This window comes from Episyrphus balteatus, chromosome 4 (assembly GCF_945859705.1).
Source record: "Episyrphus balteatus chromosome 4, idEpiBalt1.1, whole genome shotgun sequence".
Classification (NCBI taxonomy): domain Eukaryota; kingdom Metazoa; phylum Arthropoda; class Insecta; order Diptera; family Syrphidae; genus Episyrphus; species Episyrphus balteatus.
Window position 1 is genome coordinate 8,347,068 of NC_079137.1, and position 15,586 is coordinate 8,362,653.

The 15,586-nt window shown below is 30.7% G+C and overlaps 2 protein-coding genes across 2 annotated transcripts in view; one reads left to right on the forward strand and one right to left on the reverse strand.

Annotated features, from left to right (window-relative positions):
• LOC129919442 (uncharacterized) overlaps positions 1-15,586 on the forward strand; it is a 472,931-nt gene that overhangs the window by 325,761 nt on the left and 131,584 nt on the right. The gene's annotated exons all lie outside the window — the stretch shown is intronic.
• Positions 1,059-5,707, reverse strand: LOC129919445 (intraflagellar transport protein 56). Its single transcript, XM_056000319.1, has 7 exons — positions 5,641-5,707; positions 5,442-5,585; positions 4,954-5,366; positions 2,367-2,814; positions 1,948-2,280; positions 1,343-1,470; positions 1,059-1,280 (listed from the first exon to the last, which is right to left on the reverse strand). The coding sequence occupies exons 1-7, from the start codon at positions 5,641-5,643 to the stop codon at positions 1,082-1,084; spliced, it is 1,668 nt and encodes a 555-aa protein (XP_055856294.1). The 5' UTR covers positions 5,644-5,707; the 3' UTR covers positions 1,059-1,081.

Sequence of the window (15,586 nt, forward strand, 5' to 3'; positions counted from 1 at the left end):
CCTTGCCTTTTTTTTGTTACTTTTTATATATAGGTAAACAAAAAATGTTTAGTGCATGCATAGAAATTGATCTAAATCACATTATTATACTGCCAATGTCAATCAACTGATTTGAATTTTTATTGAATCTAAAGGGATGACTTACTATCAAAAACATTTATCAGCCATTGCTGTGAATCGCAAATAACCCTAAAAGGTATCATTTTTTGACAGAAAAAATTAAAAATGTTATCAATTTTGTACGCTGAATTGCTGACAAAGTCGTACAATGAAATTCATTTTGGCAAATACGTCAGTTAATTCAAACCCAGAATTATTGGAATTCGTAAATACCTATTGATATTTCTAAGTCAAAACCTGATCCATTTTCAAAGCTGAATATTTGAATTTTTGCTTGCAGTTTTAAAATGGTTAAGATTTTGACAAATAAATGTGAAAATATCATTAATTTTGAATGCTGAATTGTTGAAACAGGTTCTGTTTTAAAGGGTTTTATGTGAATACGTCAGCCATTTTTAACGCTGAATTGCTGACACCTTCCATTTTCAGTAAATTTTAATGCTGGATTGATGGAAGAATTCTGTTTCAAAAGGTATATCGGAATACATTACTTAATACGCTGAATAACTGACACTTGCGAAGCGGGATACGTATTAATATTAATTTGTAAAAAAGTCACCCATTTTCAATGCTGAATAGCTGAAAGTTGTTAAAAGGTTGTGAAAATATCAGTAAATTGTAGTGCTGAATTACTGGCATCAGTAAAACAGGTTCTATATCGAAGAGTATTTGTGAATATATTAGCCATTTCAAACGCTGAATTGCTGGCAAACGTTAAATGGAATACGTTTGTGACACTTTTACATGAAAACATCATTCTCTTTTCGATGCTGAATTGCTGGCAGTCGTAAAATAATTTAAGTTTTGTGTGAAAAATGTGAAAATATCATCAATATTCTATTCTGAAACAGCGGTTTAAAGCTTTAAAGTTTTTTTTTTGTAAGGGTTTTTCATCCAAATTGAAATGATTTCATTTAAAATGTTTAAAACACACAAACTACACATTTATAACATTTTAACTTTATTTAAAAACATTCAAATGCTTCCTAATTGTCTTCATCATAACTTCAGCTTGTGGATTAGTTGACTCGCGTAGAAGTGATATAATATCTCCAACACCATTTGGTGGTTTACCTTGATCAGTATCAGCTGCAATGGCATATAGTGTCCCAGCACAAGCTCCACGTTTACCTTCCCAATGTTCTGGACTGGGATCTAATCTGTCATTAAAAAAAAAACAGTCCAATTGAAAAGAATTTTGCTGAATAAGAAAGAGTCTTACTTCTCAAGCATATCAAATGCCTTAGCTGCAACCCAAAATTCAGCACATTTGTAACACTCATTGGCAATCATTTGAAGAAGTAGAAAAGCTTCTGAATTAGTGTCACGGGTTATGAATAGATTCCAGGCCTGAAAGTAAATCAAAAGCAGACAACTGTCAAAAAAAGGGGCATGGTTGTCAAAATGACAGAATTATTCTTAAGTGAGTATAAGCCTGCTAAACTTTCCGGGAACTTAAAAAGTGTCTTGAATACAAAATTTCAAATCGAAACCATTTTTTCCAAAGCCCCAAGAGGCTCAATTTCCCAGACAAGAAATAATAATTGGCCATCAGAGTACAGATCTTCTAATATCTTAACAACTTCCGATGCATCCAATAAATCCAAAGCCATACAACCAAACCCAATACACACACCTTATATAACACCTGCTTCCTCTATTTTGTCTACTCTGTGGCTCTATACAACCATTATACCATTTATAATCTGAATTTACCCCGCATGCACATTTTGCCAATAAATTACTTCCTTAAGCTTACACACCTATTAACCAAAATCATTTCCCATGTGAGACCCAGAGACCACGCATTTCCAAAAGATTATTTACCTGTTCCGGATGTCCGGCATGAATATGACACTTGGCCAGTACCATGCAATATGTGTGCTGATTCCTTATATCCATATCGGTAATATGCACCAGCAATTCCTCCGCCTCTCGATAATAGCCGGTAGCACATTTGGCTTGAGCGTAGTTGTAGTTAAATGTGTCGTTGTTTACAAAATAGCTTCGAATCGAATTCATGTAGACAAGGACCTCTTCGAATTGGCGATAAAGAAAGAAAGCCGAAGCCATACTTTGTCGGCCAGGTATAGTGTCGCATTCGGTAGCTGAACTACCAACTAAATGCAAATTTTGTTGTGCTGTCTTGATGTGTTCTTTCTACAAAAGAGTATAAATTCAAAGAGAAAACGAAAACTGTCTGAAAAAAAGAACCGTTCTTCAGAAAAAAACCAATTTACACTTACGGAACCCAATTGTTGGCCCAAAGCTGCATGCACAACCCCTTTAAGAATGTACTCGTGCGGCACTGTTGGCTGGATTTCCTTCATAAGACTATGAGCCTCCTGGACATCGCCATTACGCAAATAGTAGATGGCCAAATTCAATCGTGCCTCTGGGACAATATTCAACAATGCCGGAAACGTTTGCATGGCACCTTCACCATTCCGGAACACCACTAGGTTGTGTTTGATGAGGTCCGCGCCGAATGTTCCATTGTCGGCGATGTTCTTAATCTCCTGCTCGGCGACACGTCCATTGAACAAACGAAAACGATTGCAGGCCTTCAAATTGATGGCAATTGTACTGTCCGGATGCTTGGCCAAATAGACGTCCAACACTTCCTGGGACATGTCATAGTAGTCTAGTTTGTAGAAGCACAGGGCTAGATAAACGTTCAGTGCCAAGTAGTCTCTATAGATGAAGGTTTTTTTTGTATGTTGGAAGGATAAATGTAGAGTAGATACGTTAAAGGTGTATATGATGGACGTTGTAGGTAGTGCAAACAACAAAGCGCATATACAGAGACAAAACGGAAGGACAAACGCAAATTGCACAAGAATCTGATGACAGCTAAGGTGGATTTCATCAGTTTTTGTAGAGTTGGTGAATTATTGAAGGATTAAGAGGTTGAAGTTTCAGACTTGAAGAAAATTTTGAAGAAGGTAGAGCTGTTTTCGAGATAAAGAGTATTATACCAGTTTATACCAATCAGCGAAATCAGCTTTAAAAGAGTTAATTATGCCATTTTAATAGTTTGCTAAAAAATTTTGGAAACAACGGACCGTTTGTGGAGGTATTGAGCATTATACCAGTTTATACCAATTAGCTGAAAAACTAAAAACAAAGCTATTACGTGATGGCAATTATATGTTTTTCACTCTGAAAAAGCACTGATTGACAGCATTGAATCATTAAATAGCTTGAAAAAATGGTAAGCTTGAAGAAATGAAATGCTGTTATTTGATGATGCCAAATGTAAAAAAAAATTGAGTCTTCAAATTATTAAGTCACTTCAAACTATTACTAAGCAGTAATGAAAATTTTGATAGATTTCAAGCCGTAGACCAGTTTATACCAATTAAGGCATACATCCTTTAAACATTTTTGTATCCATTGATAAAGGCATATAAGATTTTGTATAAGGTTTTAATGGCGTTTTGAGCCCACAACTAGTTTATACCAGACACGGGATACATTCAAGATTACTATAAGAAATACTTTACGCCCATCATCAAAAAGCTAAAAAAGCTTCTTGATATGATTATATCAATTAGGAAATTACAAAACAAAATTTTCCATAGAAATTTCAAGCTCTAGACTAGTTTATACCAATCAGGTTATAAATTCATAATTTATATAAATGAAATTTTTATCTTTCATCAAGTACCAAGTAGGAAAGAGTGAAAGAGTGTTGCTTGGCATTAACAAAGCTATATAGAAAATAGTATAAGCAAATAAAAAAGTTTCGAGCTAACTAGTTTATACCAATTAACGATTTCATTTTAAATGAATATAAGAAAGTTTTTCGTCTTTTATCTGCTAAGGAAAAGTAGTGTCTATTGACAAAGCTACGTCAAACAGGAATAAGCACAAGTTTTCTAAGAGATTTAAAGTACTAGACCACTTTATACCAATAAAAAAAAAAAAACGAATTAAATTGATACAAGAAACTTGTTTACCTTTAATATCCTAGAAAAGTGACATGAATAGCATGGATGAGCTACTATTATTTATTTGACAATTTTGAACATTCGACCAGTTTATACCAATTATTAACGGATAGAGAAAAATAGTAGTAGAAGCTTTTGCTAACCCCTTTTTGAAGTGAGTAGAAGGATTGTCATTGGAAATGTCACTTTTGAGACGGATTATGATTATCTATTTTGGAGACATCGTGTATTATACCAGTTTATACCAATCAGCGAAAAAAAAGAACAAATTCAACACATCTGAGACCTACTCCAGCTAACATAAGAAATGGTAGAAAAATATTTCATCTTTGTCTTAACCTTACAAGACAAAATTTTCTTCAAGAAAACCAAGTATGACAAAGTGTTTTTTTTTTATATCGAACATTAGACATGTTTAGACCAATTCCAAGATACATACAAATTACATTCTTTTTATATATTTTCTGCTAATTTCTAGACAAAATAGCTGTTTTAAATGCAAAAATTGAGAAAACCTTGGTGACAAATGTCAAACATGTTTGACATTTGTGACCAAGGTTGCCATCTATGTGTTTATACCAATCTGACACACATTAAAAGGAAAATGCTTAAAAACATCTTCAATTTTCCAAAATGTTGAATGACATTAAATGATGACTGACAACACGACTTGAAGATAGCTACATCTATCAAAATTAATAGAAATTTCCCAAAGTGGTAACCATATTCACTCTTCATAACTTATCACCAACTACAAAACATGGTGAAATTCACCTTTTCTAACCATACATCAAGATAAATTTTTTTTGCTACACGACAAATTCTCTTGGCCACCTCCATAACTATATCTATCATGGAGCTACATACACTACACACTCACTTGTTATCTAGTAGAATCCTTTTATAAATATCGATTGCCTCTTGATAATGCGCCCGTAGGTAATGCAACGAAGCAAGACTCAGTTGGTCTTCAACGACATCCTGCAGTGATTCATGCAATGCCATCAGTTGTTCTTCGTTGTTGAACTTGTGGGCCAAGTGAAATAATAGACGCACCTTCAGTTGCGTATTTGGTATGTGTTCCATCATCTGATGGGCTTCCTCGTACATACCCAAATAGAACATGCAAACAGCGACATTTAGATTAACATCGGTGGTGTTGAGTAGCTCCAAGGATTTTATGGTTTTATACTGATTTAGGGCTTGTTGATAGTCGCCCAAATGGAAGCTGCAGAAGGCAATCCATTGGTCAGTTAGTAGTTTACGTTCATCATCGTCTTCTTCGTTACCGAACTTTTGGAAAAAACACAGATGACATACAAAAAATAGATAAATTGTCGAGTGGATGGATAGAAAAGTGGACTTTACCTCAAGGAATGCCCGTGCTCCGGTATAATCTCGTTGCAATATAAAATCCTCTAAAGTGGGTAGGGATTTTTTCGCTTGTTGGACTGTGGTTGCACTTTGAATATGCCGAGAATTGGCCGAATCCGTTTTACCACGTGAAAGGATCTATAAAGGATTTTTTTGTATTGAAAAGGATTTTTTATTTAAACTTGTTCCTAACCATTTTTTGTTTTTTATTTATTTGGAGTAATCCAAAGTAGACGACCGACGACAATACTGCCCCGATGGATAAAGTTTGTTTGGGTTTTAGCTATTTGTTTGTTGTGGCGCTCCATGTTGATGGTTGCTACGCAAATAACAATGCATGCGCATTATTTGCGATGTGAATTGTTTGTTTGTTTGAGCACAGACGGTAGCCATGGGTTAACCGGCAAGATTAGTTTTGGTTGAATTCTAAGGGTTTGTCCAGACTAAGGTTAGAATTTCAAACATATCTTTTGGGAAAGACAGTCAATATTTGACAAAGGGAAATAGTGCCCTCGAGCAGGAATTTGTACACAGATTTAAGATGTTTGGTGAGCGATTTGACTCAAGGATTGTTGTAGCTCACGAGGGGATTAGTCCTTGATTTTCCTTCTTTTTTTGTAATTATTATTTGTTCTTGTTGATTCTCATGCTATGGTGTTACCTTCTTGAACTTTAAAAAAAAACTCAATTAGAGTTTTCTTATAAAAAATATTTAAAAAAAAGTCGTTTGTCTGTATGTTCTGGGTAATCTCAGAAGCTACAATCCTGATTTTAAAAATGATTATTGTTTTTGAAAGACTACCCTTGGAGGTAAGATATAGAGCTTATATTTTTTTTAATTGCATACTTTTAGGTGAAATTATGCAAAAAAAATGTAGATCCAGACCATTGTTGCTCTGATTTGAACTATCAACTGGATTATTGGTTTATTGGTCCATATGTTGGGACCTTTTGATGGATTCTTCCAGCTTCATCTAGAATATGAGCAGCCTTGAAAAATTTTGTGTGTATATGCATCGTCTTAAGAATCTAGCAAAGTTCCTTGATTTTTGCTTGGAAAATAATGAAGTATGCATTTGTATGTTAAAAAAAACCTATAGTACATGTTCCCACCTCTAGAGGGCGTTATATTCATTTAAGTACGATATAACACAGCCATTAACCAGCGAACGAGTTTTACAATTCCATCGACACCAAAATTGCCAAAGTAGGATAGGTAGTTTAGAAGTTATGATGGCACATATGAACATAACTACATTTCGACTTTTTCTTAGTGATGTTAAAATTAATTAACTCACACCTCCATCATAGTAATGGCATTTATGGGTTTGAATGGATTTGCACAAATGAAAGTTATAGAAATTGATTGAAAGTTTGTTTCTTTGAGACATAATTTCAATGTTTCAAACTAGGACCCTCAATTTAAAAAATTCTCTAAATCACCCTCAATTACTTAAGTGTTGTGGCTAACAGAAAATTCCAAAGATGCAAAACCTTAGCTATTTGCATTTTACATTTTAAACATTTGCATTTGGTACAGTCATTTTCATGGTTTTGTTTGTTATCCTTTTTATCGTCCTTTGCAAACGTTGTCGTCGTGTCGTCCGTTGCATTTGTATTATTATCATTTCTTGTATTATATGATTTTATGGAGGCAATTTATTATTTGCATTCCGCTTGCAGGTGCCTTTTTATTGCATTTTCTAAAAATGAGTTATGGATATCATAGAATACAAACCATAAAAGTGGACAATGAAGGTCCTTTTTCCTGAATATTTTCATCCGCCTATAATATTCTACTGCATCTATTACTTCTTGTGAGTATTTGTGAGGGAGTATAACAATTATTATTATATCAGTTTAGTCGATTTCATGGATGCAAATATGGATAATTTATTATTCTTTTGGTTGCATTTTGTGCAATATGTATTTGTTTTCGAACATAAAAAGGATATATACAACAAATCTGTGAAAGGGGAAGGTTTTGCTATAAAAGCAAAGATCTTGTTCTTTTTTTTTACTTCAGGGCATTATGCAATTATTTAACTCAAATGCAATGATAAGCGATTAAAATGCACTTTTTTATCACCCCAAATAGGATACACACTTGCATTTAATTGCTTTGAAAATTATACAAATGAGAAAGAGAAATTTGCATTATTGTTAAACATTATATTAATTTTATAGAAAGATATCCAGGGTTTAGGAGAGGGATAAAATTAATGTTTTCAAGATAAATATGACAAGAAGGCTGTAATAATTGTAAAATAGAGTTTAAATTCCCTTGTTCGTCATAAACTAGCCTTAGGTGTAGAAGAATAAATGCAATTTTCATTTAAATTGCAAAATGAGTGTGGGTATTAACATTTCGTACCCATTCGGGAATTTGACTTTTACTTCTTCGTACATAATTTCAAGTTGATAGAAAAAGTTCTACCAAACTATCCGTTTTACCCCTTTTTACCCTATCTGAAACGATTTAAATTGAATTAAACAATCCCATTTGCGATTGCTTGTCGTATCGGCACTTTACAGAAGTTTTTTTTGAAAATAAAAAGTAAATGTTTTGGAGATAGAAATATCGTTTGGAGATAAGAGTTGGGAACTGCCTACAAAAAGCTGCGAATTATAAAAAAAGCAAGAAAAAATTTTGAAATTGACAAAAAAAAAATAAAAATTAATTGCATAACTGGGTTGTACGAACTTTACTTTTAGAGTCTAAATTGCTAAATTTTTTAAAACTGTTTTTATCGAAATTTGGTGAATTCAAAAATACTAAAAAAAAAAAACATAAAATTCGTTTCTCAAAGCAAAAAATACAACAGCTAAAATAAAAATGGAGCTCCAAAACAAGTATGCAATTTAATTTATTTTATTGAGATGTATTAAAAAAAAAAAATATTTTCAAAATCGTTTTAAGCGTTTTTTTAAAACTCTCTTTAATAATTAATTTTTTGAAAAAAAAAAAAATTAAAATCGGGATCCCGATTTATTTTAATTTAAAAAAGAATGAAAATATTTTTAAAAATCCAAAAATTATTATTAAAATTGCCCCTCCCACCTAAAGGGGGGGACATAGACCCTCCTGATTATATTGAATATCTCCACTAAAAACCGTTTTCAACTCTCAGCGCAGGCGCGGATCCAGAAATTTTGTTTGGGGGGGGTCATAACACTCTTTAATCTCACTGACCGAGATGAAAAAAAAAGACAACCAAATTCAAATTTTTATAAATATGTTTGAACAAAATTGTAAATTTGAACAAAATCATTTACATAAAAATCATTTACATATAAATTATTTATGTACATATAAATTATGAAAACTTAACAAAAAAAAACAAAAAACTTAGTTGAGATTGTGTATTGGGCTGGAATTGTTTACCATTAAAAGGTCACTAGAGTTGGTATTGTTTTTACATTTGAATAAACCTTCACTTTTGGCTTCGAAAGATATTTTTTGGTATTTTAAAAAAAATGTAGGTATTCTATATTTATTTTAAAATATGATAGGTAAAGGTAATTAGAAGACATAACATAGCTTTAAATTTTCTTAAAAAAAAATAAATAAATTAAAGAGAGATAAACTAAACAAATGTGATGTGTTTGTTACGTGGCTAAGGCAAAAGTGACGTTTTCAAAGCCTACTAGGAAAATATATTTGAAAAAGCTAGTTTGTTTTTTTTTTTTGAAAAGACGCGATGCACGTATAAAATTAAATTATTAAGGAAACAATGTTTGGTAATTATTTTGGTAAAACAAACCGTCGTCGTATGTATTGAGCCGTACGTCATGTATATATATATATATGTATATATATATATATATACCTATTTCAATTACACGGATAAAAGTTGTTTATAAAAAAATAAAACAATTTTGGACACCAAGTGCCGTCATACTTTTCGTATAGATTCAAACAAACCCAGAGAACTCGAAAATTTTATCTAAAAAATGTTTATGGATAGGTTTTCGAGGTATGATTTTTCAAACTTTGTAGTTTTTCCAAGCATACTTAGTATTCGTGCTATATCTTGAGTAATAAATGTCCAAACTTAATAGAAGAACCTGAAAGCTGAATAAGTAAGAAACAAACACTGGAATAACTTTTTTGGATCACTTCAGATGATTAAGTGCAATGTATCAAAACATTTTAAAATAATCGATTTTTTAAAGGAAATTTTTGCCAAAAAATGAAATAAAAAAACAATCTTTCGAATCCTTATAGTTTTATATTTTTTATATGTAGTGTACTTCCTGGCAATGATAACAAGATAATTTTCTTCAAAATCTATGGATAAGCTTTAAAGATATGATAATTTTTGTAACGATCAATATTTTCGACTTTTTTTGTTACTTTTTGCGTTTTTGTCTCTAACTTGAAAAGGAAGCCGAATTTAAAAATTTGTATTAAGTAATTTTTTGTAGATAAATTAAATTTCCTATCGATTATATCCTTTTAATTTTTTTTTAAATTTAGATATTCTAAAAAACTTAAGAAAACTATTAAGTTATAAATTAGCAAAATTATTAAGAATACATATTTGTATCTTTTTTATATGTATTTAATTTAGTTTTATTTTATTTTTTGAGAATGTATGCTTGGAGTTTTGGGGGGGGGGGGGGGGGTCATGCTTTATATTGACTTTATGAAACCAACCTTTACAACTGAACAAAAATTAGCAAAATTATTAAGAATACATATTTGTATCTTTTTTATATTTTATTTAGTTTTATTTTATTTTTTGAGAATGTATGCTTGGAGTTTTTGGGGGGGGGGGGGGGGGGGGTCATGCTTTATATTGACTTTATGAAACCAACCTTTACAACTGAACAAAAATTAGCAAAATTATTAAGAATACATATTTGTATCTTTTTTATTTTTTTAGGTATATGTATTTAATTTAGTTTTATTTTATTTTTTGAGAATGTATGCTTGGAGTTTTGGGGGGGGGGGGTCATGCTTTATATTGACTTTATGAAACCAACCTTTACAACTGAACAAAAATTAACAAAATTATTAAGAATACATATTTGTATCTTTTTTATATTTAATTTAGTTTTATTTTATTTTTTGAGAATGTATGCTTGCAGTTTTGGGGGGGGGTCATGACCCCCACGACCCCCCCCCTAGATCCGCCACTGTCTCAGCGCCTGAGTTATCGTACTCGAGCCTTGCGTTGATATATATTTTTCTCGAAAAAAAAAAAACACGTTTACGGGGGGTATCTCGAAAAAGGAAGCTAATCCGATTTTGGTATGAACTGATTATTATTGCTGAGGCCTTCAGGAACAAAGCCTCATCTTTAGTTTTTGTCGTCATTTTAGGTCAACCTTAAACTTGTTCAGGCTAACTGTGAGGTACTTTAAAGTTTATTAACTGAAAATATCAGTTTTCATAATCAAGCAATTTTTTAAAATTTTTGCATACAAAATTTTGTGTTTAAAGAATTTTAAAATACAGAATTATATATTTTACAGCATTTTAAAATACAGAGTTTTGGAATACTTACAGAACTTTATAAACCAAATACATTACCAAATTGCTTACCAGTTCGTAGCTTCGGTTTTGGTTTTCATATCAAAAAGCTTAAGTTCAGCCAGCTAACAAAAATCCTAAAATTTCATGAATAAACTAACAGTAAATAAAATTAGTTCCCCTTCAAAACTATTAACCAATCTCATCTCACCTTGATGCCAGTGACTATAAATATGTTATCTCATTCCTCCAATCAAAAACTCATAAATCTAATTTTCTGCACGATAAATTTTGACAACAATAATGGCCGTGTTGGTTAAAACATTACATTCTATAAAATTGATGACCAGGTAACTTTTTCACTTCACTTACAATAATAACAAAATATAACCAACAGAAAACACTCCACCAAAAACCGACCAATTCCAATGAATTACTAAAATTACCCTTCTTCGACTCAGCTCATGTGGATACCTATAATTTGTGGATTAAAGTTGGTTTTTCCATTTCCATTAGCACTAAGCTTCAAGGGAATACAAAAACAATGCTCTGTTTTGAAATTTTCCCATCAGAAATCGGCTTGGTAAATGCAGGAACCACACAAAACAAGTAATTCCATAAACCAAAACACATTTCTTCCAATATGAAAAAGTTTTTCCCCACGTAAGAGTGCATAGCGAATTTGCACTCTTGTCGAAACTCTTGAGTCAACATCTTGAACAAAAAAAAATTATTCATTTCATTATTATTAGAGATGAAATTGGAATGGAAAATAAGAAAGGGAATGGAATGGGAATTGATATTGAAACTGCAAGTAAAAACTATAACACGTTGCTTTCGTTATGTCGGTCGGTTAAACCCTTTAGTGTATTTTTTTGTTCAAATTCAATAAATAGTAAATTTAAAATCCTAAGAGTCCTTTTTTGCTTCATTCCCATAGACTTTTTGGTAAGCTACTTCTTCGGTTTGATCAAGGGGCACGGTAGTGCCCAGCCAAGTTCTCTAGCAACTTTGGCACTACACCCTTATTTACAGGAAACAACTCAGGCCATTTTCGACCCCCCTCTAACTTCCGGTCACCGGTAAATTTATCGAAAACAATTCGTCGAATTACAATTCATCGAACACAATTGATCGAAAAAACAATTCACCGAACAACAATTCTTCGAATGACAATTCGTCGAATAACAATTCATCGAATAACAATTCATCGAATGGCAATTCATCGAACACAATTGATCGAAAAAACAATTCACCGAACAACAATTCCTCGAATGACAGTTCGTCGAATAACAATTCATCGAATAACAATTTATCGAATGACAATTCATCGAATGACAAATTCATCGAATAAATTATTAAAAAACATAGGTTGCCACCACAATATCGTGACATATCTTTTTGTAAAGCTAGTAACTTTTACTCTAATTTTGCATTTAAATAAAACCGTTTTATTAAACCTTTTTTCCAAATTTTTTTTTTCAAACACAAAATTTTGAAAAAAAAAACTAAAACAAAAATTTCAAACTAATTTTTTTCAAAATTTTATGTAATTAAAAGCTAATTTTGTTTTCAAAGATAAATTTTAACATTCGTTTTTAAGGAAGCAAAGAAAACCCGATGCAAAAATGTATTGTCGTTTTCGAGAAATTAATAAAAAAAAAAAACAAAACAACTTTTTTTTAAGAAAACACTTAATTATTTGTTTTACGTGGTTGATTTAGTGTTCATTTTCTTTTATTTTACGATGAGTTTGGATGCATTTTCCGCCAATTCTTCGAATGAAAATTCTTCGAATGACAATTCCTCGAATGACAATTCGTCGAAAACAATTTATCGAATCACAATTCATCGAATGACAAATTCATCGAATAAATTACTAAAAATTATTGGTTGCCACCACAATGACATGCCATACCTTTTTGTAAAGCTAGTAACTTTCTCTTTTAGTTTGCATTTAAATAAAAATGTTTTAGGGAATTTAAAAAAATTTCAAAATTTTAAAATTTTTCTAAGTCCCAAATGTGAAAATTTTTCTAAGTCCTGAAATATAAAAAATTTTTCTAAGTCCCGAAAAAAAATTTCTTAGTCCAAAAATATGAAAAAAATTTCTATTTCATATTTCACGACTTAATAAAATTTTTCACATATTAGGACTTAGAATAATTTTTTATATTTTTGGACTTAGAAATATTTTCAAAATTTTTAGTTTGAAAAAAAAAATTCTTAAAACATTTTTATTTAATTTCAAAATAAAAGTAAAAGTTGCTCGCTTTACAAAAGTATATGGCCATTGAATAAAAATTCTTCGAATAACAGTTCCTCGAATGACAATTCCTCGAATAACAATTCGTCGAAAGCAATTCATCGAATGGAAAATTCATCGAATAAATTATTAAAAATCATAGGTTGCCACCACAATGACGTGCTATACCTTTTTGTAAAGCTAGTAACCTTATCCTTCAGTTTACACTTAAATAAAAATGTTTTAGAAAATTTTTAAGAAAATTCAAAATTTGAAAATTTTTCTAAGTCCTTAATGTGAAAAATTTTTCTAAGTCCTGAAATATGAAAAATTTTTCTAAGTCCAAGAAAAGTACGTAAAAGTAAGAATTTTGCTGGGAAAAAATTCCAAAATGTAGTTAGACTTCAGAACTCCAAAGAGTATCAAGATACCAGCCGAAAACCCTCATTTTGCACACTCGGACCTAGAGCCATTTGGCCGCCATTTAGTTTTTTATAAAAATTTTACTTTTTCACATAACTCACGTATTTTTGAATCTACAGAAAAAAAATGTATGGAAAACTTGAAGATAATTTAATTTCCTACAATATATGTTAAATAACTTTTTTCGATTATCCCTCCGGTTTAAGAGTTAGGGTGGTTTTTTTCAAACACGTCAAAAGTCGATTTTCTTATTTTTGTCATATCTTTTTTATTTGAGCTTTTTTTGAAAAATAAATCGTAGTAAAAGTTGTAGATCTTTTTATTACCTTCATTTACTATATTAACGGTTTTTCGATTTGACACACTGTTTTCGATCTGTAGGCAATAAACTTCAAAAATTGCAACCGCCATCTAGGAAAAAGGGTTAAAAACTGTTGTTTTTGTTCGATATCTTGGAAACCGTTCGTCTCACAGAAAAAATATTAAGACTTTTTTTATTGAAAATTAGTTTTTCTACAATTTTGATTAAAGGACTTTTTTCTGTAAAATTGAAAATAAAGAAGTTATTGAAGATAATTTTACTGCAAACAATTTCGTATTGAAAATGGTAATCTATTTTGAAGAATAACTTCTTTATTTTCAATTTTACAGAAAAAAGTCCTTTAATCAAAATTGTAGAAAAACTAATTTTCAATAAAAAAAGTCTTAATATTTTTTCTGTGAGACGAACGGTTTCCAAGATATCGAACAAAAACAACAGTTTTTAACCCTTTTTCCTAGATGGCGGTTGCAATTTTTGAAGTTTATTGCCTACAGATCGAAAACAGTGTGTCAAATCGAAAAACCGTTAATATAGTAAATGAAGGTAATAAAAAGATCTACAACTTTTACTACGATTTATTTTTCAAAAAAAGCTCAAATAAAAAAGATATGACAAAAATAAGAAAATCGACTTTTGACGTGTTTGAAAAAAACCACCCTAACTCTTAAACCGGAGGGATAATCGAAAAAAGTTATTTAACATATATTGTAGGAAATTAAATTATCTTCAAGTTTTCCATACATTTTTTTTCTGTAGATTCAAAAATACGTGAGTTATGTGAAAAAGTAAAATTTTTATAAAAAACTAAATGGCGGCCAAATGGCTCTAGGTCCGAGTGTGCAAAATGAGGGTTTTCGGCTGGTATCTTGATACTCTTTGGAGTTCTGAAGTCTAACTACATTTTGGAATTTTTTCCCAGCAAAATTCTTACTTTTACGTACTTTTCTTGGACTTAGAAAAATTTTTCATATTTCAGGACTTAGAAAAATTTTTCACATTAAGGACTTAGAAAAATTTTCAAATTTTGAATTTTCTTAAAAATTTTCTAAAACATTTTTATTTAAGTGTAAACTGAAGGATAAGGTTACTAGCTTTACAAAAAGGTATAGCACGTCATTGTGGTGGCAACCTATGATTTTTAATAATTTATTCGATGAATTTTCCATTCGATGAATTGCTTTCGACGAATTGTTATTCGAGGAATTGTCATTCGAGGAACTGTTATTCGAAGAATTTTTATTCAATGGCCATATACTTTTGTAAAGCGAGCAACTTTTACTTTTATTTTGAAATTAAATAAAAATGTTTTAAGAATTTTTTTTTTTCAAACTAAAAATTTTGAAAATATTTCTAAGTCCAAAAATATAAAAAATTATTCTAAGTCCTAATATGTGAAAAATTTTATTAAGTCGTGAAATATGAAATAGAAATTTTTTTCATATTTTTGGACTAAGAAATTTTTTTTCGGGACTTAGAAAAATTTTTTATATTTCAGGACTTAGAAAAATTTTCACATTTGGGACTTAGAAAAATTTTAAAATTTTGAAATTTTTTTAAATTCCCTAAAACATTTTTATTTAAATGCAAACTAAAAGAGAAAGTTACTAGCTTTACAAAAAGGTATGGCATGTCATTGTGGTGGCAACCAATAATTTTTAGTAATTTATTCG

Excerpts from the sequence above, each read along its gene's own strand:
- LOC129919445 (XM_056000319.1), bottom strand. Across the intron at positions 5,367-5,441 it reads GAGCACGGGCATTCCTTGAG|TTCGGTAACGAAGAAGACGA; the intron begins GTAAAGTCCACT and ends TTTTTCCAAAAG. Across the intron at positions 2,281-2,366 it reads TGGGCCAACAATTGGGTTCC|AAAGAACACATCAAGACAGC; the intron begins GTAAGTGTAAAT and ends ACTCTTTTGTAG.